At 36.7% G+C, this 25,277-nt stretch overlaps 2 protein-coding genes across 2 annotated transcripts in view; one reads left to right on the forward strand and one right to left on the reverse strand.

Annotated features, from left to right (window-relative positions):
- The window catches only part of TMEM232 (transmembrane protein 232), a 206,630-nt gene extending 201,630 nt beyond the window's left edge, over positions 1-5,000 (reverse strand). Inside the window, exons 1-2 of the mRNA XM_030326194.1 lie at positions 4,661-5,000; positions 3,882-4,002 (exon numbers count right to left, since the gene is read on the reverse strand). The gene's annotated coding sequence lies outside the window, so the exon portion shown is untranslated. The remainder of the gene's footprint in view (positions 1-3,881; positions 4,003-4,660) is intronic.
- An 8,370-nt stretch (positions 5,001-13,370) lies between these two features.
- SLC25A46 (solute carrier family 25 member 46) overlaps positions 13,371-25,277 on the forward strand; it is a 29,338-nt gene continuing 17,431 nt past the window's right edge. The window contains exons 1-5 of the mRNA XM_030326214.1: positions 13,371-13,754; positions 16,350-16,392; positions 17,690-17,747; positions 20,806-20,883; positions 21,335-21,435. Coding sequence (XP_030182074.1) covers positions 13,463-13,754; positions 16,350-16,392; positions 17,690-17,747; positions 20,806-20,883; positions 21,335-21,435 — 572 coding nt within the window. The 5' untranslated portion in view covers positions 13,371-13,462. The remainder of the gene's footprint in view (positions 13,755-16,349; positions 16,393-17,689; positions 17,748-20,805; positions 20,884-21,334; positions 21,436-25,277) is intronic.

A 25,277-nucleotide genomic window follows, 5' to 3' on the forward strand; every position in this document is an offset into this window, starting at 1 on the left:
ACAGAATATGGGGACTTATTTTCCCACCACTGAACATCCACCATGAATCTTCCCCCATCCTCAAGCCAATGAACTTACTGCTTAGACTCTGGCTGGACCTCCCCCTTCTTTGCACTCCTTTCCCATAAATATAGCCCGCCCCAAACCTTCAACAAATCTGCCTGTAGTTTGCTATAGTTTGTGTTTCCCAAATTGCAATTCCTGTGCTATCCCTGAATAAACTCGATTTCTGATCATTCAAGCTTGCCTCAGTTTTCCTCTTTGTTTAGGTTGATATTCACCATAGGAAGTGGATTGGCTTCAGTACAAACTACTAATGTGATCAATGGTCTGTGAAGAAGTTGCAAAAATGGATGCAATTGTCCATGAATTTTTTTATTAGGTTTATGTTGTGTGCCAGTACTTTTTATTCATTTGCAACATTCAACATATAAAATGAAATAAAACTATACACACACACACACACACACACACACACACACACACACACAGACACTCACACACATACTTACATATAAACTAGAAATAAAAGAACGTTTTTGACCATTTTATATTTAGCACTATCAAACAATACATTATTCGTTGTCAGTGGTTACATTTAGGGAATTTGATTCAGTTTTCACAAAAATAAAAGTGCTAATGATGTTTGAGCTTCCTGTGTCTGAAATTAATTACAATATAATCTCTTCCTCAAGAAATTATAATCTGGAGAAAAAGGTCTACAAACCAACATTATCACAATTCAAAATGCTGAAGTCCATAATAGGACTCCAGATTATTTTAGGAGGACAAAAAATGCCCAAGAAAAATATTTTGTCAATATGACATTCTATAAATATATGACAAGATCTAGAGAATAGTCAAATTTTCAATTTAAATATGAGTAAAATATGTTTTCCATCTCTCTGTCTCTTAACATGACTCTTTATTTTGACCCTGAATTCAAATAATGTAAGTATCTTTATCTAATGAGCAGAATACGTAAAAACTGAAAGTACTTAACACAATAGAATTCTTTCAGCACCAAACTATGAAATGGCAGTTTCATAAATATGGTAGTCTTTAATTGTTCTTTTAGAAACTTAAAACAAGCATAAATCAAAATCTTTAGGTCATTCTTGAATGAGCAAAAGAATCATTAGAGAAGAAACAGAAATCAAAGAAATAATGGAATAAAATCCCTGAAAAAAAAGACAAATTTTGGATTGAGAGAGCCAAAAAAAAAAAAATAACCAGGGCTATGAAGAGTAAAAGCAAGTGACTGATGAGTATATAAAACATATAAAATGATGCTAAACTTTCCAAACAGGGGAAATGACTGATTTGTGGTTCAATAAACAGGATAGAATTGACTGTGAAAAAATGAACACTGAACATGAGTACCAATATTCAGAAGATTGACTATAGAAATGTAAACAGCTTCATGGTATAAAATATCTGAATACCTTCATGAAAAGATTTCTAAAAGTTACATTGATGAATTTCCTAAGGTGATATCTGATGAAAACCTTAGTTCTGAACCTGATGAAAGATTCTGTACTGTTGCTACCTTCTGGAAGAAATTTAACCATGGCTGGGGAAAGGAAGACCACAGGTTTTTAAGGACCCTAAGCACTGGTTGGCTGTTCCTAGGGTACTAATGTTATAGGGTGAACTTGGCAGTAATAGAAAAGCCCAATGTCCACAGTATATGAAGGATATACACAATTTGTGCATGCATCACCAAGCAAAGTCTGAAAAGCCTGAAAAGTATTTGAGTGATGTAAGAGCTGAATAACCACTTCATATCAGGTGCATGAAGTCATTACATGCAATCTAGGCAATCTGCGCTAGATGAAAACTGTAAAATTTATTCTTCTCAACAACTGCTCTATATCCTCTCCTGGGATTCTTGTAAAAAGTAATGTTTTCAGTATTTGTTCCCACCCAAACCTCCGTATGCACACACACAATGTAACATTAGTGATAACACATGTGGCTATGAAATTTTAAATTCTATAAATGTAAGTATAAACTTGTCTTAACCATGGACTTGCTGACAGAGATCCAAGAATCCAAGATCTGAATGGGATCAGTCCTAATTATGCCATTAACATCATGTACAAACTTATGTGTGCACATGTATTTCCAATTCTCTTGAGTATTTACAAGGAGTGAAATTACTGGATCACATGGTAACTCTGTATTTAACCATTTTGAGGAACTGCCAGATTGTTTTCCAAAGGAGCTGCACTATTTCACATTGTCACTAGCAATGTGTAAGGGCTCCAATTTCTCCATATACTCACCAACATTTGTCTTTTTATTTTTATTTAAATTATTTATTTAAGTAATCTAATCTCTACTACACCCAATGTGGGGCTAGAACTCACAACCCTGAGATCAAGAGTCACATGCTCATCCAACTGAACCAGCCAGCCACCCCAACACTTAACTTTTTAATTACAAATATTCAAAAGGGTATGAAGAGGTTTTATTTGAATTTTCCTGATGGCTTATGATATTGAGCATTTTTCATGTGCTTACTAGCCATTTGTGTGTCCCCTATAAAGAAATGTCTATTCAGATCCTTTGCCCATTTTTAATTGGGTTGTCTTCTATTATTGAGTTGTGATTATTTTTATATCTTCTAGACATAAATCATATCAATCATGCATACATACATACAAATCACATCAATACAAGTCATATCAATGTATGATTTCCAAAAATTTTTCTCCCATTCTATGGGTTGTGTTTTCACTTTGTTGATGGTGCCCTTTGAAGCACTAAGATTTATAATTTTGATGAAATCCTTGGGGTCTGTTTTTCTTTGATTGTATGTTTTAGTTGCCATATCTAGGAAACCATTCCCTAAATCAGATTTATGCCTTTTTTTTCTAAGGGTTTTACAGTTTTAACTGTTACATTTAGGTTCATTTGAGTTAATTTCTGCATGTAGTGTGAGATAGGATTTCAACTTCATTCTCTTACATGTGATTCTTGCATATTGATCTTATATGCTGCAACATTGCTGAACTTTTTTATTAGATCTAATAGATTTTTAGTCGATTCTTTAGCATTTTCTACATACACCATCATGACATCTCCAAATAGAGATAGTTTTACATTTTAAAAACTAATCGAAGGCACCTGGGTGGCTCAGTTCATTAAATGTCCAACTTCAGCTCAAGTCATGATCTCACAGTTCATGGGTTGGAGCCCCACATCGAGCTCTGTGCTGACAGCTCAGAGCCTGGAGCCTGCTTCAGATTCTGTGTCTATTTCTCCCTCTCTCTGCCCCTCCCCCACTCACGCTCTGTCTCTGTCTCTCAAAAAAATGAATAAACGTTAAAAAATTTTAATAAAAAGCTAATCTAATTGTTTTGATGGAAATATAAGCAAAAATAAAGAGTACACTGTTTAGGTTTGAATAGTAATTCTCAAATATGTTTTGTGAAATACAGATTCTTGGGATGTAGTTATGTCCTAAAAGCTTTTTGTTGTGAAGTTTGAGAAATACTACACTAAACAAAATTGAATAGGTTTGCATATCCTAAGACCTCTAGGAGTGGTTAATGTGTTCCTGTGCACTGCAAATTTCCCTGAGCAGCAGTACAATGTATAATTTTTACATTTGACCAGGAGGAACCTTTAGGATACTATCACCTAGAGTCACATGCAGGACACATTTTGGAAAATTCTAACTGATAGCACTAAACTGTTTACTAAGCACTTGTGACCATGCACTTTACCAGAAGCTCTGGATGGACAATGAACTTGAAGAGAAAAACACTTACCAAGTCTATCATGCTAATGAATGATCCTAATAATGAATCAGATGTTCCATAAGAAGAGAGCATACAGAATAGTTCTTACTGAAACAAAAATCTGGTACTCACCTTGAATCTAAAGATTTATGTGGGGCAGTAAAACAAAAAGTCTTTACACATTGGAGAGATATGTTTCAGCTCCTACAATGGCTCCAACAAGCTGCCTGGGTGCTTGGCAGTTCATCTGCAACTTGGCACAGATTTAAAAAAAAAAAAAAATTAACCTTAAGCTCTAGTGTATTTTTTTAAGCCCCAATGAAAACAATGTTGGAAAAGTACACTTTAAAAGACAATTTCTGAGAACTAGACAATGTTAAAATTATATCGAGTCTTTGGGTAGGTTATTTGATTTAAAGAATGCAAGATTTAGACTATAACCTTAAAGATCAAAAGATAAATTGATCAAAGACAGTCAAAAAGATAGAATCCATTCAAATATATTGTTGAGATAAGGTAAAGGGATCCTACCATCACTTTACCCCCCACCACACACACACAGATTTTTTCCTAATCGATAGCTTATATCTTTTTTCCCAAGATAAATTGCGTTTTAAAAATCTTTTTTATTTCACATCCTCAAGGTACGCACCCCCCTCCCCCCCCCCCCCCCCCCCCCCCGCAACACACACATCTACACTCTTCTCCAAACTTTTAAACTTTCTCTTTTGAAGTTCAAAAGAGTCTGGATACAAAAAATGGGAGGTGAGTGTAATTTCACCAACTATACAAAGACTTGAAGACTCTCCAACAACGCAAGGAGAGTTCTGAATTAAGGGTTGCCCGGACACACAAACCCAGTCCAGAGAAAATACCCTATGAGTTTTCCCATTGATACCAGGGGAACTTACCACATCTCCTTTAGTCTCCCAGCCAAAAAAAAAAAAAAAGTCATTTCCCTGTCAAAAGGCCTGGTGGCTGACTCCCCACCTTCACCCTTCACCCTTCCTGCCCTCGAGGGAGATTCCCCGGTACTGCTTAGATTCTTAGGCAAGCGGGGATGGTGAGCCTGGGCTAGGGGCGCGAGTAGCAGAGGTTGTTTCCTACAGCCAGAGCTATGGTATCTTAGAAGGACGCTCCGCGCTCCCATTTTGGAGTCTTTATGGGGTTCCCGGCTGCCCTCATGGTGGACGTGGCAACTTTAGTTCTCAAGTCATCAGAAGCGGGACTCACCGTGGTGCTCGGGGTCGCTGGGGATCGAGACTAGTTGCTAAGGACGCTGTGGAATTCACTTTTAGAGCCGGAAGTATGCTCTTTTAGCTGCTGACCAGGGCTTAGCCAATCAGGACCAATAGATGCAATTCCACATTCTTTTCCCCTCCTTCACCACGTTTGTGTTTAGTTTCCAACGAATAGATGCAATGATGCGTGAAAGACTTTTGTTAGCTTTAAAATACAATGATAAAGCACATGGTAATGATTCGTTTTAAATACTGTATGCTGGATATGCAGCCAGTAGCTGCAGTGAGAAGAGGCTTGGCAGTGCTTTTGGGTCTCCTCAACATTTATCTGCCTCCTCCCAAATCTGGCCCAATGCCCCCCATCTACATGAAAAAAAGTAAATAAAAACAGCATGATTGCTGTATAAGGGTACGTTAGAAGGTTATGTCTTCTAGTCAAACTGTTGTTCCTAAGCGCCTTTTACATAGAAAATCTAAATCTGCTAATGTCCTCTTTATTTCGGATAGTGGGTAAACAAAGCATCCAGGGTGTTTTGTATGTACTAAGCACAAGAGGGCGAATGTAAATGCAAAAGAATGATTAATTTTTAAAGATAGGATACAATAAAATTAATTCGAATCCTTATAAGATTCCCACCTACCAATGGATGAGGAACTTCAAATATTCTGCAAATGTTCACAGGTGTTTCACTATATGGAAGAGCAATTCTGATTAAACTCAAAGCTAATGTGCAGGTATTGTCCTGGTGAAATAACTGCCTAAAAAAATTAAAACTTCATAAAAATTTTAAAAAATTAAAAAATCAAAAACTTCAAGAGAATTTAACTGATGTAAACTTGAAATACATCAATCCTGATTTATTTCTGTTCATAATAAGCACCAAATACGTTTTTTGATTTTTAGTACATTTTGATATTTAAAACAGAAAATATTGGTCCAAACCCATAGAATGTACAACACCAACAGTGAACTTTAACATAAACTACAGACTTTTGGATGATTATGATGTGTCAGTCCACGTTTGTCAACTGTAACAAATTACTACTCCAGTTGAGGATGTTGATAATCGGGGAGGCTTTGCATGTGTTGAGGACAGGGAGTATATGGAATCTCTGTACCTTCCTCTTAATTTTGGCATGAACCTAAAACTGCTTGAAAAATAATAAATAAAGACTTTTTAAAAAATTAATTATAGGGGCGCCTGGGTGGCTCAGTCGATTAAGCGGCCGACTTCGGCTCAGGTCATGATCTCACATCGGGCTCTGTGCTGACAGCTCGGAGCCTGGAGCCTGCTTGGATTCTGTGTCTCCTATCTCTGCCCCTCCCCCACCTGTCTCTCTCTGTCTCTCAAAAATAAATACATGTAAAAAAAATTTTTTAATTAATTCTAAAAAATGATAAAGTCTAAGAAATTACAGTATCAGATCCCAGGCTTCTCTGAAACACATTCTTCCTAATAGATCAGTAAGTTGAGGGTAAGAATAAAAGTAAAATTGAGAAATACTATAAAAGACACATCTTAGAAAGCAGATCGTAGAGTCCCAGCCCACATAGAATGTGTTCTAAAAACAGAGAACAAAGATATAAATTATAATAAAGTATAGCAGGGGAAAATCTTTTGATGAAAAAAATACTTGAGATAGCAAATTAAGAATGCTTACCACATTCCTGCCATAGCAACATATTTCTTGGTATGAGACAAAGGAAATAAAAGCAAAAATAAACTATTGGGACTTCATCAAAATAAGTTTCTGCACAGTAAAAGAAACAATCAACAAAACTAAAAGAAAATCTACTACATGGGAGAAGACATTTGTAAATGACATAGCCAATAAAAGATTAGTATCTGAAATACATAAAGAACTTATACAACTCAACACTGAAAAAATAATGCAATTAAAAATCAGCAAAAGATATGAACAGACATTTCTCCAAAGAAGACATCCACATGACCAACAGACACTTGAAAAGATGCTCAACGTCACTCATCATCAGGGAAATGCAAATCAAAACCACAATGAGATATCACCTTATACCTGTCAGAATGGCTAAACTCAAGAACACAAAAAAACGAGCGTTGGCAAAGATAGGGAAAAAAAGGAAAGTTCTTGCACTGTCGGTGGGAATGCAAAGTAGGTGCAGTCACTGTGGAAAACAGTATAGAGGTTCCTCAAAAAATTAAACATAATACTACAATATGATCCAGTAATTTCACTAGTGTGTATTTACCCAAAGAATATGAAAATACCAATTTGAAAAGATATATGCACTACATGTTTATAGCAGCATTATATAGAATAGTCAAGATATGGAAGCAGCCCAAGTGTCCATGAACAGATGAATGGATAAAGATACACACACACACACACACACACACACACACACACACACATGGGAATATTACTCAGCCATAAAAAAGAATGAGATCTTGCCATTTGCAATAACATGGACGGGTCTAGTGTACACAATGCAAGTGAAATAAGTCAGTCAGAGAAAGGCAAACATCGTGTCATTTCACTCATATGTAGAATTTAAGAAACAAATGAACAAGGGAAAAAGAGACAAACAAAAAAATAGACTCTTAAATATAGAGAACAAACTGATGGTTACCAGAGGGGAGATAAATGGGAAGATGGGTGAAATAAGAAAAAAAAAGTGCTTACCATATTCAAAATAAAATAAATATGGAAAAACTGCAATTTGATGGGGGTTTTTGTATTTCATGAGATCTAGGAAAAATATTAAAAGCATTAAAATACAAACTACTAAATACATTACTCACAAAAACTAAAAGGTTGGATAAAAATTCTTCTTCAAATATAAAAATCAGTTGATTCTGCAGAGCATTCAGGAAAAAAAGTAGCTTCTCATGAATTCTATAGGGAAGACAACTAAAGGACATGTTTATATAAGGGAGATTCCACAAATTCTTCCCTTCCTCCTCCTCCACTTTAAGATTAAACTACTCAAACCACTCAAAGAACACATCACCCAAACATTAATCAAAGTTAACAACTCAAAAATGCAGAAGTTGTGACTGGAAAAAACTGATGTTGAACTCTGAAACCAGATATACCTAAACAATAAATTTTCCCTTGGCCACAAAATGAAATCACAAAAAACAATTTGAAAGAGATTTGTTTATAGCTTCTGTAATCCAAGTTAAAGTATTGAAGTGCGAGAAAGGAGTAGGGACGTTTCTGTTTTCATAAAGAAGTGTAAAATAAAGATGTTACACTATTGTGGGGTGGAGGAATTCAGTAAGATTCTCAAAGCAGATTGTAAACTAAATGTTGGATCTCAACAAATAGAAATATATAATATGTTTTTGAAACAGAACATTGGCATAAATATAGACCTAAGCAAATGAAATCGTTGAATCACTGAAGGAAATATTTTAAGAATATGAAAAAAATCTAACATCTTAAAGTTAACCATAAAAATGTTGTGAGTACACTTTGAATCCCAAAATGTGTGTGTGTGTCTGTGTGTGTTTAGAAGAATGAGAGTGAAGAATTAAATGTTTTTTTAAAGTTCATTTGGAAGACTAAATGGCAGATTAGCCAAGAAAATTATCAAAAAGAAGCAAGTATAGGAGGATGTGGCTTATTACATACTAAAATTTATTTGGAAAACTTTTTCTTGGTCCCATATGCATGAGAAATAAATATTTTCAATATCTTCAAATTCCATCCTTGAGAAAATATATAGCTGCATCTTAGTACCTAATACAGTGACTTGCATATATTAGTGCTTAATAAATATTGCTGGGTGCATTCCTGCATAGATGATTTTCATTTTATCCTGTGAGCTAAATTCACTCATTATAAGAGTCTCTGAGTAAAATATTGATATAATGACCTGCTTTTTTTGTACTTTCAATGAGCAGGTAATATATTTTGTGCCAGTTCTTGGAAAACTGTCAAAATAATCTGTTATTCTTCATTTCTTTTTTTTATTATTATTTTTAGTGGTTTCAGGAGTAGAATTTAGTTATTCATCACTTACATATTACACCCAGTACTCATCCCACGTGCCCTCCTTAACACCCATTACCCATTTAGCTGGCTCCTCCAGCAGTCCTCTGTTCTCTGTATCTAAGAGTCTTTTACGGTTTGCCTCCCTCTCTGTTTTTATCTTATTTTTCCTTCCCTTCCCCATGTTCATCTGTTTGGTTTCTTAAATTCCACATGTGAGCGAAACCATACGTTTGTCTTTCTCTGACTGACTTATTTCCCTTAACATAATACATTCTACTTCCAACCACATTCTTGCAAATGGCAAGATTTCATTCTTTTAAATGTTTATAGCAGCATTTAGCCAAATTATGGAAAGAGTCCAAATGTCCATGACTGATGAATGGATAAAGAAGATGTATATATACACAATGGACTATTACTCGGCGATCAAAAAGAATGCTACTCTTCATTTTTATTTCAACTTTAATTGAATGGCTAGACTTAAAAATATTTAAGAAACTATTTCATGATTATAAATATTCTATCATGTGATTCTTTTCAAAGCAAACAAATCCTTCAAATCTATTTTGGGGGACAACTGGATGGCTCAGTTGGTTGAGCATCTGACTCTTGATTTCGGCTCAGGTCGTGATCCCAGGGATGCAGGATACAGCCCCACATCGCGTGCGCTCTCTCTCTCTCTCTCTCTCTCTCTCTCTCTCTCCTTCTCCTTCCCTACCCAAATTAAGTAAATAAACACCATAATTTTGTGGAATTTTTCCTGATTAGTAAATTTATATGCCTCTATAAATCATTATTATGTAACAGTTTAATTGTAGTTACTTAAAAATATGAACACAAACTATTAGGTAATCCTTTCTCCAGAAGATGGAGCCAAATTCCTTCCACTTCAGTGTGGGGTGGGTTTAGTGACTCACTCCTAGAGATTAGAATGTGACAGAAGTGATGAAGTGGGGTTAGGTCATAAAGACAGTGTAGAATCCTCCTTGCTCTCTCTCAAAGCCAACTGTCACATTAGAAGGACACTCCAAGACTTCTATGGAGAGCTCCATGTGGCAAGGAATTTAGACCTCCTGACAGCAAACCAGCAAAAAAAGAGGCATTCTTTCCACAGTTAGCTGAGTGAGATATTTTGGAAGTGAATCCTCTAGTCCCAGTCAAGCCCAGTTAAGTCTAAATAACTGTACCTCAAACTGGAGTTTTGACAGCAATTTCATGAGAGACTCTGAGCTTGATCCACCAGTGGATGCCTGAAACTGCAGATAGTACCAAACCCCATATATGCTATTTTTTACTATACATACATATCTATGATAAAGTTTAATTTATAAATTAGGCACAGTAATGAATAATAACAGAACAATTATAATGATAAACTATAATAAAATTTTGTGAATATAGTCTCTTTCTCTCTCTCTCAAAATATCTTACTGTCCAGTACTCATCCTTCTTCTTCTTCTTCTTGTGAGGATGCAAGATAATAAAATGCCTACATGATAGAAAGTGAGATAAATGACACAGGCATTGTGACGTAGCATTAGGCAACTATTGGTCTTCTGACTATCCTTGTGAAGGAGAATCATCTGCTTCCAGCCTGCAGTTTCCTGTTGGAAACTGAAAAGCACAGGAAACTGAAACCTGGGAAAGTGAAACCATAGATTAGAGGGCACTACACTGCTTTCAGTGGTCTGCTAGTAGAGGAGGCTTCCACCTTTGCCCCATCCAGAACTCGGGTTTGTCCTTCTAAAATATCATTAAGGTCGCCTCATTATGCTCTTAAAAGATCTAAGTTCTTGTCCATCTCCAACAAAGTCCTGCCAAATCTGTCCCCTACCCTTTCAGCTCTCAGTGAGCCCTTGCACGTTGACTACCTACCTAGCTCGTCATCAGCACTTTAGACTTCATCCTGCCTTGAAAATCTTTCTTCCAAATATTCACACATGGTTCATTCCTTCACTTCATTTACGTCTGTTTAAAGATCATTTCCTCAAAGAGGATGTCCTTGACTAAACAATCTAAAAATGCTGCCTCTATCACTTGATCGATTTTATTAAATATATATAATACATTTCATTGACATTGCATTATATGTTTGTTTCATTATTTGACATATTTATTTATTATTTATCGCCTAACTAGAATGTGAGTTCTAACAATGCAAGTACTTTGACTTATTTATCATTTTAACTTCATTGTTTAGTACAGTAACTATAACCAGGATGGGTGCTCAGTAAATATATTTTGCTTAAAGGATCATATAGATGAATCATTTTAATTAATAAGTAATGGATAATAATTACTTGATATTTAGTATCCTGTTTTATGAGAAATTATGTCATAAATATGTGCATAAGTAAATGTATACACCTTATATTTGTTTCCTAAGAGTTAGGAAACAAAAGAGATGATTATTTTCATGGCTTTTTAATACATATTGCCAAGCAGCCCTCCAGGAAAAAGCTGTTATGTTTCATGCCACTCCAGAAATGAATGACAGCTACTTTCTTTTCACATTGCATGACAATGTACATTTTCCCTTTTAAACACTGTCATTTAAATAGGGGTAAGATAGTTATTAAATTTTCCTTTCTTCAATTACTAAAGGGCAGACTTTTTTTTCATATAACTGTTATCCATTTGTATTTTTTTTACGACTTGCCTTTTCATGTTCTTCGCTTAAATTTCTATTGAATTACCTTTACTCGTGCTAAGTGCTCTTTTTTACAATAAAGTGACAAATTGTCTTGATAATGTTAAAATGTAATTTTGTCCAGTTTGTGATTTTTCTTTTAATTTTGGTTACTATGTTTCTCCTTTTTTATTTGCATATAGAAAAATTAAATTTTTTCTGGTCATATTGATGTCTTTCCCTACATGGTTTTTGACTTTACTGTCACTTTTAGAAAGTTTACCAATATTGCTGGAAAAATAATCACCTATTGTTTTCTCCCAATATTCAATCTTTTTAAAAATAAAGAAAAAAAATATGATACATTGCAGCTGGAATTTACGTGGGGGGTGAGCTGTGAGGTGGGGCTATTATTGTTCCTTCCCCTCAACTGGCTGGCTACCCAGCTATCCTTTTACCAACTCATCTTTTCTTCATTGATGTGGATGTGAAATTGTGACATGTTATTGTTTTTTACATTAGAAGTGCACACACACACACACACAGATGCCTTTTTGTCTCCTTTTAAGAAACAAGTTTTAGACCTGAACCAATCACATCTTTAATCCAATCATTTCTAAGGAACAGAGAAATAGTTCTTATTGCCATGCTCAGTAATTAATTTGATATTAGTTGCCCGGTAATTTGGTATTAGTACTCGAGTAATACTGGATACACTTATTAAAGGAGAGACTCAAAACACTTGCCTAAGCCACATATCAACCCAATTTAAGAACATCAATCCCCTCAAGATGAAGTTATCACTTTAAGGAAAGGGTGTCGTCTGGAAGATTAAGAATAGCACGTCATGATTCTCTTCTGAAAGCCCTCGGAATCCTGGACGTCCAGTGGGAAAGAACAGACACAGGAAGAACCCATGGAAGACTTGCTCAGATCTAGGAAGAGCAACTCTGCCCGAAAAGCCCATGGAACTGATGCAAACAGGTAGTAGAGGACTCTGTTCACAAGTCCTCTTGATTGTTCAACCAGGGTCTCAATTTTGAACAGTATCACTGGGCTTTACATACACGGAGTGATTTAGGTGTACCAGCAAAACAAACAAACAAACAAACTATTTGTAGCCTTAGAAAAGCAAAATGCTTAATTTCTAAATCCGAGAGCAGTTTACATTCTTGGGAGGAGCGGAGGGTCAGAGGGTTTTCTCCACCGGCCGTCTTTTCTAATGCTTGGTCTGTCGGTCCATACTACCTTTGCGTTCACGGTGCAGAACCAGCTCGCTCAATAGATGTTAGCTAAAACGGCAAGTGCGGGAGGCGAAACTAGAGGGAACGTTACCAACACCCCACAACTCTAACCTCTAATAGCTCTCTCGCAGCGGGTGAGGCACTAGACCAATAAGGAAAAGAAAAGACCTAGATCTGAGGCCTTGGGGTGCAGCAGAACATTTCTGGCTGAGATCTCAGTGAGTCAGCTCCAGGGATGCGTTTGTCCCTCGGTAAAACAAACGTCTTTATTCGATCTCCGCTCATCCAAGCCGTCCCTCCCACTCCAATTCCTTTACGGTATCTCTTTGGTACAATGTTCCATTAACTCCACAGTCCTCTTCCCACCTCCTCCACAGAGACCTTTTCAAGGCTCGGCCCTTGGTTGCCTCCGCGTCTCCCTAGCAACCATCCCTCTAGAAATCACCGGAAAAGGCTAAGATCACGTGCTCACCAAACTTCCGGGGTTGCAACGTGACTTCCGGTTGTCAGATTTCCCCAGACGCGGCGCCGGCGACGAAGAAGCCGTGTGGCCCGAGGTCGCGGTGGCCCTAGTGGTGGTGGGCCCCGGGGGGCTCGCCTCATCCTGCCCCGTCTCCGATGCATCCGCGGCGCCCGGACGGATTCGATGGCTTGGGCTATCGAGGCGGTGCCCGGGATGAGCAGGGCTTTAGCGGCGCCTTCCCTGCCAGGTCCTTCAGCTCCGGGTCGGACCTGAGCCACTGGGTGACCACTCCCCCAGACATCCCCGGTAGCCGCAACCTGCACTGGGGAGAGAAGAGCCCGCCCTACGGCGCGCCCGCCCCCTCCACCCCGCTCGAGGGCCCCGCGGAGGAACCGTTTCCCGGCGGCAGCAGCAGCGGCGGCGGCGGCGTGCAGGGGCAGAGCAGCGGTGAGGGACGTGGGAGCAAGGCAGGGGTGGGTGGAGTGGCGGAGCCGCGGCTCGAGGCCTGCAAAGCGCGGAAGCCACGCGGAGGGTGCCGCCTTCGGTGCCGCTGGGCCTATCGCGCGCCACACCCTCTGCCCTCCTTTCGTCCTCTGCCCCCTGCAGTGGGCCTGCTCCCTCTCCCTTGCAGAAACCTTTATTCCGGGATCACCTCCAGAAAAGACACCTGCCTTAGCTCTGGTCTGCGCAGTAGGAGTTTCGAAGGGTTTGGGTGTATTCCATCCCATGACCTAAATCAAGAAGGAAGGAAATTATTTACTGTTCACTGGGAATTATGTGAACAGTAACCTAATTCACTGACAGCTTTATTTCTTTGAATTGTGCTTTGTGTTCTGGAAAGAAGTTTTTCAGCACTGACAGGCTTGGATTCAAACCTGGCTCTATTTAAGTGTTAAATGAGGTGTAAGTAATGCTTAGTACAGTATGAGCATATAGGAGACTAAAAAGTATTCGTTTCTTTTCCTTTATCTTTTAATCATAGGAATTGTGTCTATTTTCTAGACGCTGAAACTACTCCTATGTTTTCCCACCTCCTGCTTTCCTATTTCTCACCTACAAACTTCACTAAATAGTAAAAAACATTGAGACCATTTCAAGACTTTGGAATCAAGACCTAATTATTCTCTGCAGGATGTCAGAAGACCAGTGTTATAATTACAACACTGATCTAAATATTCTCAACTTTTTAATACATAAAATGGAAATAATAACTGCCTCTCCCCATTTTGAAATCATTAGAATAATAGGCTAAATCATTAAATATTAAGTATATTTTAGATATGTTTATTCTCATTTCTTTGGTTTTAATTTGGGAGTACAACAATTTTTATTTGATTTGTGTTAACTGAGAGGAATAGACTTTAAATATCATCTAGGAGCAAATGAGGATGTGGAAGAAGATCCATGACTTACACAGTGTCATACAATTTGCTTTTTCAACCTGTCTCGTTTTCTTTCTGTAGGTCCCAAAAGAAGTACTGGGAAGTTATAAATTAAATAATTCAAAATACACATATGATTGCTACACAGTCACCTTCTAATGCAGCAAAGCTGAGGGTTTTTCATCTTTTCATAATTCATGCTTTGATGGTTACAATGAGGAGGAACTCTTAATGAAACCAGGGGGGTGTTTTGCAGCAGTTAAGAGGCTGGTGATGATAACTGCAAGAGTAGAAGACTAAGAGACTTACACAGCTAACGAAAATAAACCTTTCTAACACTTTCCAGAAAATATCAGTGGCATTTTCTGCTAATATTGGGGATGATCTGTACACGCAAAAAGGAAAAAGCTGAAAGAAGAACGTATCTGAGTTGGCAAAAGAAACTTCCATCTGGCTTGTACATTTTTCAAGGCAATAGCTAACCACATAGTTTGCCAAGGGACCTGTTTACATGGCCTTATTCTAACTAACGAAATAGTGAGGGTATTGCTTCATTTGAAAGATCAAAGAGCAGAGAGAGAAAAGAGGATGAGACAGAAAAATTATCCCTTGTGAATATTGTATTATAGTAGAAATTGTATATCTAGTCCCTCGAGATTGTGATATTTTACCATCATGTTTTTGAGTTGTTTAGCCAAGGAGAAAGTTTTTTGTTTTGACATATGCATAGGAATGTTTCCAGCTGTAAACTTTTCTAAGATGATAGAAATGCCATCAGCAGTAGCACATATGTATCCAGTAGCCTGTCGCAGAGACCTAATTAAGCAGCTATTCTCAAAATATTTAAAACCTGGGGAGAGAGAAGAAGAGACCCTTATTTACCTCTTTTGATTACCCTAAGTACTGTTAATTTAATACTTTTGCGGTGTTTCACTTGCAACTGTTGGTTCAACATAGATGCTTTCCACCAATAATAGTAAATGACTAGTTTTACAAGACCGGAGGTAAAGTTGTTGGCTGGTATAGTATCAGAACCTTTTTTAGAAAAAAAATTAAGTTGTTTTTAGTTAGAATTTGAAAACTGGTAGTCCTTAAATTCTACCTGCAGACACGTTTGATTTGGCCTACCCAGTATGTTAGTGCTTTTAAAAATAGCCCCCTCCCATGGGCGCCTGGGTGGCTCAGTCGGTTAAGCATCCGACTTTGGCTCAGGTCATGATCTCATGGTTTGTGAGTTCAAGCCCCATGTTGGGCTCTCTGCTGACAGCTCAGAGCCTGCAGCCTCCTTCAGATTCTGTGTCTCCTTCTCTCTCTGCCCCTCCCCAACCTGTGCTCTGTCTCACTATGGCTCTCAAAAAATAAGTAAACGTAAAAAAAAATAGTTGCCAATATTTTAAATTTGGAAGATACTATGTAAAAACGAGAATACTGTTTTAGGAAAAATGACAGTTTAGAAACCCTGGGCCCACATTCCCACATCTCAACAATGAAATGGAGCTGAAGAGTGGTTCTGCCTTTTAACTTCCCACAGCTTCCCTGGCCCATATCAGAATTTGACTTTGGGATGTGGAATTTAAATAAATATTGTGTTAATAAAAGAAATTTTTTTTACAGTAAACCTAAATATTGGTTATGAATAATGTTATTTCTTCTGTTTTAGAGCAGTTGAATAGATTTGCTGGATTTGGTATTGGCCTTGCAAGGTAATGTTTTATCTAAAGATTTTTAATTTAAGTTTTTATTTCAAGTGTCTTCTGTAATATATAATATTAAATGATTAGTATTGCTTCCTTCAGATTCTTTGGAGCAGTAGATTAAATGTTGAATAATATTTTGCAGAAAAATTATTATTTAAAATCTACAGCTTGATTTGTTTTCAGGAAGAATAGAAAATAGTCATTCAATTTTGTAATCAGAAAATAATTTTGTAAGTTATATTGTAACAACTTTCATGTGTCTATCCAAAAAATCTGATCTAATCTCCTCCAAGACAAAGTAATTTTGCATTGAAACTTTCCCTAAACATTCTAAATATAATATGATATTTAGCAACATAGAGTCTAGGTCTTGCTTACAATCAGCTTTTAATAATACCATTTTTTTTTAATGATCATTTTGTGAAAGAAAAGCCCCCAATCTTGACTATGTGATCTTTAGTGAATATTATTCCAGATACATCAGAATTGCACAAAGAGTTTATTGCATGCCAGAATAACTCATTGTTTTAAAATTTTAACCAAGAAAAAAATGATTTTATTTGCATAATTAGAGCATTAACGTAAATAGGAACAAAACTGTGTTTTGTTTTCTTTCTGCTATAGTTAATTTTTCTTTAGCCTCACTATTTATACTTAAAGCTGTTGTTCATTTGATGTATTATTTATATATGTGTGTGTGTGCATACCTGCTGTGTCTCTGTCATTGTTAGTATGTTAGCCCGCAGTTGTACTTATTTTGTGGTGATTCTTTCAAAGAAATATTTGATACCCAAAATAGTAGTCAATTAACAGTCATTGAAATCCTTATCACTTAAATATAGTGTACCTCGAAACTAAAACTTACAGAATGGGGCTAATGAAGAATAGATGACTCTTCTGATAGGAACTCTGTTCATAGGACATTTTCTGGGGAAAAAAAAGGAAAGCATTTAAGTTGTCTAGGAAAGGAGTTTGCCAAATCAGGCATACGGACATGTAGTTTCATCTTTAGACTATACATATCAATATTCTATGTTATTTCCTTTGCTTACCAGTTTGCAGACCTGTCTTTAATTCTTTTCATATTGAATTTTATTATTGGTAGAATGATTTGCAAGCATGTCTAGCCTTTTTTTTAATTATTATTATTTTTACTTTTAGCATGGGAAACATAATAATGTGTGATTCTTCAAGCAAGAATAATTTCAGATACATGTTATAAATTAAGTTTTGGCCATACACACACACACACACACACACACACACACACACACACACATATACATAAATTGTTCTTTCATAGTCTCTTTACAGAAAATGTACTGGCCCATCCTTGCATTGTCCTGCGCCGCCAATGTCAGGTAAATGTACTTTTCTTTGACCTTCTAAACATTAATACCGACCTGATTTAAAATACAGAGCTCAGATAAATGGCTGAGACTATGTAACAATTATTCCATGTGAAATGTACCAGAATCTACAATATACCAGTCTCAAACATTTTGGTCTTGAAAACCCTTGGGTTGTAAAAATTACCGAGGTCTCCAAAGAACTTTTGTTTATATGAATAATATCTATCAGTCAATATTTAGCACTTCAGAAATCAAAACTGGGAAAATTTTAATATATATTCCTTGACTTCATTAAAAACTAATAAACCCATTAGATATTAACATAAATAACAGTTTTATGAAAAAATAACTTGTACTGTTTTGTAAATATCTTTCCTATCTTACATAATAGAAGACAACCAAATTTTCATATCTGCCTCTGTAGTCAAATCTGTTGCGGTATATTGGTTTTGAAAGAAGAAAGTCTAAACTTATACACATTATGTATTTGAAAATGGAGTGTCTTATATCTTTTTTTAGATAATTGGCAGATTTTGTTGTTTGTTAGTACACCAAAACTTAATAAGTAGTAATATATTAAGGGTTATTTACAATCAGAAATCTGAGGTATAAGTTAACTTTTTGTACTCTCTAACATTAAAATCTGTTGATCTATACTGCATGTTGAATGGATTTTTTTTATCCATTTATGATTCTATAACATCATGTGTTGGTTATTTGAAAAATACTAATTTACTGAGTTCTTTAGATCTTTTAAATGTTAAGATATCTGGATTATACTGTGTGTGTGTATATATATATATATATATATATATATATATATATATATATAAATCGTCATTAAATCACTACCAGTCCCACCAGAAATGAGTTCCAGTATTGGTAAGTTCTTGATGGTAGATGCAGGTTTTCTACAATTCTAATTTTTGCTTGTGAAGTCAAATTTATCATTGGCAAAACAGTGTCAGTTTTTTTTAAAATCAACAGGCCCACTGTGTGCATTTTAAAAAATATGTCTGTCTCGGGGCACCTGGGTGGTTCAGTCATTTAAACATCTGACTCTAGGTTTCAGCTCAGGTCATGATCTCCTGGTTTTGTGAGTTTGAGCCCTGCATCAGGCTGTTCACTGACACTGCAGAGCCTGCTTGGGATTCTTTCTCTCCCTCTCTCTCTGCCCCTCCCCTGCTCACACTGTCTCTCTCTCTCTCTCTCAAAATAAATAGATAAGCTTAAAAAAAATAATAGAATAAAAACATGCCTGTCTCAAGTGTTAATAACTATCGTCTGTCAGTTTTTCCAGAAGAAATGGTGCTACATGAAAAAAGTGGCTAGTTCAGCTTGCAACTCCATCAGACAAGTGCTTTTCCTCACAACAGCCATAAGCCATCTTACTTTATGATCAACACACAGAATATTAATTTAGAAAGATGTAATTCAAGAATCAAGATTTTATGAAATTAATATATTTTGCTGTTTCGCCACAGACATTATTTAGTGAAAGTGGCTTTTTTCTCCTTCCAAGTGAGTGGGATGAAGAATACAAAACATACAAAAGTATAGTTTGCTGCCAGCTGCCTTGATGCATGCTAAGGAATTAGCAATTTTACCCACCATTGTTTTGCGCTGTTACTGAAAATATCAACACCCACCATTGTTTTGCACTATTATTGAAAATATCAACACAATAAAAAAAATGATGCCTTAGTGTCATTAAGAAAATAATTTTGGGGGCGCCTGGGTGGCGCAGTCGGTTAAGCGTCCGACTTCAGCCAGGTCACGATCTCGCGGTCCGTGAGTTTGAGCCCCGCGTCAGGCTCTGGGCTGATGGCTCAGAGCCTGGAGCCTGTTTCCGATTCTGTGTCTCCCTCTCTCTCTGCCCCTCCCCCATTCATGCTCTGTCTCTCTGTCCCAAAAATAAATAAACGTTGAAAAAAAAAAATTTAAAAAAAAAATAAATAAAAAATAAAAAAAAGAAAATAATTTTGGGGGCGCCTGGGTGGCTCAGTCGGTTAAGCGTCCGACTTCAGCTCAGGTCACGATCTCGCGGTCCGTGAGTTCGAGCCCCGCGTCGGGCTCTGGGCTGATGGCTCAGAGCCTGGAGCCTGCTTCCGATTCTGTGTCTCCCTCTCTCTCTGCCCCACCCCCGTTCATGCTGTGTCTCTCTCTGTCTCAAAAATAAATAAACGTTAAAAAAAAAAAATTAAAAAAAAAAAAAAAGAAAATAATTTTGAACTTGTAGATCCCCTGCAAGGCCCCAGGGGGTGAGTGGACAACACTGTGGTAAAAAGCTTCTATGACCTAATTTAATCTTCTGTGAAAATTGAGTTAGAAAGATATAAATAATTACAGATTAAACTGTTCATGCTTAGAACCCCCCCCCAAAAAATAGTCATTAACAGCATGGACAGTGTGTATCCCCTAAAACTGGATTCCAGACATGTTTTACAAAGCAGCAGTGTCACATTGTGATCCACTGTATACATCTATATGAGTAACTTAAAAAAATGTTTTATGGAATACCATTAGAATGTGTGATGCATTCTAATACTTTCTTTTTTGTTATTTCACTTAGTAAGTATTGGTTCTGACCCCCTTTACTGATTTCCTAATTTATCAATTTATAGCTTATAGTATGAAAAATCCTTGCTATTAGGAGACATGAGTCTCCTGTTTCCTGAATTCTTCATGGTTCATGTGTGTTAAAAGGCATGAATGTTTTGCTACATGGAATGTAATTCTAGTGTTTATGGAAACATAAATATCAAACAGCATGGGCTTCTTTATCATATATTCTACCTTACTGTGTATACTGTGTGTTGGTTTTCTGGGTTGTGTGTGTGTATACATATATATATACATATATATGTATATATATATATCCATATGTACTGTAGTTGTAATAAGTTATTTCATGTACTTTTAAGAGTAGTAATTTTGTTTATGTGTAATTACTGATGACTTTAGAATTGAACTTTTGTTTATACTGTGACTCCACTGTATATCTTTCATGGCTTGGTTATTTCTTAAAACAATAACAAAAAATAATTACTAAATATCTTTTTTATAGGTTAATTATCATGCTCGGCATTACCATCTCACTCCATTTACAGTCATCAATATTATGTACAGCTTCAACAAAACTCAGGTAAGAATTAGTCTGTAGGTTCTATTAAAGTTATTTATAATGTAAGTACCATTTGGCCTTTGTAATAAAGCAAGAATAATTTCTTTTAATTTAGTTAATAAAAATATTTTAACTCTTGTACTAAAATTTAATGCAACATAGTAATTATATCTTTTAATGTCACTGAACAATCAATAAATTCACGTCTTTGCCGAAATTAATTAAAAATTAGAGATATTTAATCAATATTAGGGATTTAGTTAATTGGAGTGTTCAGATTTGCCTAAATGTAGGCCACTGGACAAATGTTAAAATGATAGGAGTTAATGTAGTTGTAGTTCTTTACTAAAATGTCTTAGAATAATGCTTTATTGGCATATATTAGTAAACATTCAATGACAAATTTTATTAAGACCTCTCTGTCTCTTATTCAGGCACTAACAGAAATAACAATCAATTTTGTTCATTTTAGGGACCAAGGGCCCTTTGGAAAGGAATGGGCAGCACGTTTATCGTCCAGGGAGTCACGCTTGGAGCAGAGGGAATAATCAGTGAATTCACACCTTTACCAAGGTACCTTTTTGGCATCTTTTCAATATTAGTTTCATATTAAATTTTGACAAAATATGATAGTTTGTAAAAATACCTTGACTTTGAAAAGTTGTCTGAAGTAGCTAAGAAAAGAAACAGACTAAAATTAGTTCTATCTTATTGAATGAGTATATGATAAAGAAAATGCTTCCTGGTCTAGTATCTATTGAGATTGGTCATTCAGCTCCTACTGCTGTTTCAGCAACTCTCTACCGAGGAACAAATATGAGTATATGAGCAGTTCTTACTGTTGAAGTAGCCACTTGGATAAAGGAGACACATGTAAGCAAATTATAGTACATCATGATTAGTACTGTGATTAAACAAACTCCTTCTAGTGCCCAAGGGACACTTTGCATTAAGTTATTGGCAAGGATTTCAAAAAAAGAACTGAAATCTGAGCTGTATGTTGAATTATGAGTAGGAATTGATTTGTTAGAGAGGGAGAACATTCCAAGTAGAGGTGACAGCAAACCCAATTTAATGGATGTCGGAAGGTCTGGGTAATAAGTGTCTTGTGCTTAAAATATTGGACATTGGGGTGCCTGGGTGGCGCAGTCGGTTAAGCGTCCGACTTCAGCCAGGTCACGATCTCGTGGTCCGTGAGTTCGAGCCCCGCGTCGGGCTCTGGGCTGATGGCTCGGAGCCTGGAGCCTGTTTCCGATTCTGTGTCTCCCTCTCTCTCTGCCCCTCCCCCGTTCATGCTCTGTCTCTCTCTGTGCCAAAAATAAAAAAAACAAAAACAAAAACAAAAAAAAACGTTGAAAAAAAAATTTTAAATATTGGACATTTATGGGGTGGAATAACAGGAAGAGAGACTGAGATGCTCGATTGAAGTGTGGTTGTGCCTTTGTAAGGGACTGTGGCTTTATTCTCTATGGAGTTGGGAATCTAAGGTGTTTGTTTCAGTTTGTGGCTTCTTTGGTCAAGGATTTACTCAAGTGACAGTGTTAAAAAAAAAAGGCCGGGGGGTGACTGGTGTAGCCAGAGACTTGTGAAGAACTGTTACAGTAATCTAGGCCAGACTGAGAAGTCTGAAGTGTGGAAAAGAACAGAAAGGGATGAGCTGAATATACAGGTTTTTTGTTTTTTTTTTTTTTTTTTTTTTTTAATTTGTTTATTTTGAGAGAGAGACAGCACAAGTGGGAGAGGAGTAGAGAGAGGGGGAGAGAGAGAGAATTCCAAGCAGCCTCTCACTGTCAGCGCAGAATCTGATGTGGGGCTCGAACTCATGGAACCGTAAGATCATAACCAGAGCCAAAACCAAGAGTCATATGCTTAACTGACTAAGCTACCCAGGCACCCCTGGATAATTTTTCTGATAAATCCCAATTGTTAATTTATTTATGTAGCTAATATTTCCTGACTACTTACTATGTGCTAGGTCCTGTGCTGGAAATCTGGTATACAGTGAGGAGAAAAAAACAAAAGGTACCTGAGACCATGAAGCTTAGAATCTAGTAATATAAGGGACATTAAGTAAAATTAAGTAAAATAATTTTACTTAATTTACATTAAGTAAAATAATCCCATTAATGAATAAATAACTACAAATTGAGATTTGTTCCCTGAAGGAAAAGAAAAGGATCTGTGAAAATGTTAAAGGTTTAGGAACAGTGTCCCTAATAAAATAACACATAAACTGACATCTGAATGGTGATTAGGAGGCTGAGGCCCATTTGTGTGAAGACACTGTCACAAGGAGAACATGGAGAATTTGGGTAATTGAGAGAAAGCTCAAATGGCTGAAGCTCAGAGAGCAAAAGAGAGAGCAGTGTGACAGAATGCTGAAGAGGGAGGTGAGACCCAAGTGTATGACGTTTAGGCCACTTTAAGAATATTGAAGCGTTTTAGGTCAATGACATGACCTAAAGACATGAAGAGAGGTCAGTGACATTATCGGATTTATGTTTTTAAAGGATCATTGCAAATGGAGATGAAAATATTATCGGAGGACCAAACTAGGTAAAAGGATACATATTCACATGCTATAACATTAATCTAGGTGACAAATAATGGTAGCTCAGACCATTGGGTGGCATCTTTTGAGATAGATCTAAGTGGATACTTTTGCAATATATTTAGGTAAAACTGATGGAACTTGGTGATAGACTAGGGATGGTAGGTGATAGAGGAGGAGCTATCCTCAATGACTCCTAGGATTTTGGCTTATGTAACTAGATGTCAAATAAAGCCATTCTCGGAAGCACAGCGTATTTTTTTATTTAATTCTAACTTTTTTGGAGCAGGCTTGACCTTTCTTAGGGGAAAGCTTAGTCATAGCAGACAAGGAAGCAAAGCAGTAACCCAAAGTGATTCACAGATTTGATTCACACGAGAGGAATGAGCTTTGGGGCTCTCCTAGACTGAAGTGCCTTAACTGCACAGTGATCAGTAGATAGAACAAGTGAGACAGTATGGATTCACCAATATTTACATTTTTATACTCATTTTGATCACATCTGAGAGAAAAAGAACAAATCTGTAGTGTCCATTAAGTCATCAAGCTTAGAGTTTTGCAGTATTACTTCTTAAAAAAAAAAAAAAAGTGTATATAACTCAGGATCATCATCTGTGATCTCTTTATCTAGTGCCCAGATCCCTCCCTTGTCCTCCCATAGATCTTCTCCGAGGTGGAGTGAGTGAGACTATGTGTTACTCTACCCTGAAGTACCCTTTACTTTCCTGTAGGATTTCTCATATTCATGTAAGGACCACCTGTAACCAAGACTACCTGTGTAGTTCAGTCTTTCACAAAACCCATTTGGTTGATCTCCAACTTCATTTGACTCATTATTTGTAGTTTTACCAATATAAATACCTAGCAGTTTCTGCTTATGTTATCTGTTTCTTTTAACCATTCCTCTGAATTCACTAACTTTGAACATACTCTCTTTTAAACACAATGAAATCTTTCACCAATTAGGAGATTTCCCTTTGATTAACAGTTTCTAGTTGGGGAACACAGTAGAGTCTAAGAGTAGGAAAGAAAGATCATAAGCTTGATATTGGACAAGTTCATTTTTAGATGCTTTGCCATATCCAGGGAGAGTTATCAGGAGACAGATGATACACATGCTTGATATAGAGAAATTTAAACTGAAGGTAATCGATTTGGGAGGTTTTTGAAGCCATCATCTTAGATGACATTGCCTTAGGAAGGAGCATAATATATAAAATAAGAAGAGGGCCTGATCATTTAGGAACTCTAGAATAGGTGGCTGGACTAAGAAAATACTTCAGCAAAGGAGTCAAAAGTAGAGATTAGAAGGGAGGAGAAAAATCCAGAAGATTGTGGTGGGATAGTGGAATACAGGGACAGTGGGCTTCAAGAAGAAGGGAAGAACCTGGGGGCTGATGGCCATTGAAAGGGCAAATTAGGTATATACAACATCCAGTGTTTATCACAATCCTTAATACCTATCCTCCTGCCCACTTCCCCTCCAGCAACCCTCAGACTTAAAAATGGCCATTGGATTTAGTGGCATGGAGGTAATGGGGACCTTGACAAGAGCTGTTTTTGTAAAATAATGGAGTAGAAGCCAATTTGGAGTGGGTTCAGGGGTGAGTGGGGAGCTTAGGATGTGGAAATAGCAAGTTTAGAAAGTTGGCTGTGCAGAGGAAAGGTGAAGAGAAGTAGCTGAAAGATGGGTTTGGTTGAGGGAAGATTTTTTTTTAGGAGGTCAGCTGTCTGAACATATGAAAATAAGAGATAATGGTAAGTAAAGGCTATTTAAAAATAGAGTTATTTAAAATTCTGTTGCTTTTGTGTATTGATTATGCATGGGAACATGTATATCAATCTGTCAGATGGAGAACTATTT

This window comes from Lynx canadensis, chromosome A1, assembly GCF_007474595.2.
Source record: "Lynx canadensis isolate LIC74 chromosome A1, mLynCan4.pri.v2, whole genome shotgun sequence".
Lineage (NCBI taxonomy): Eukaryota > Metazoa > Chordata > Mammalia > Carnivora > Felidae > Lynx > Lynx canadensis.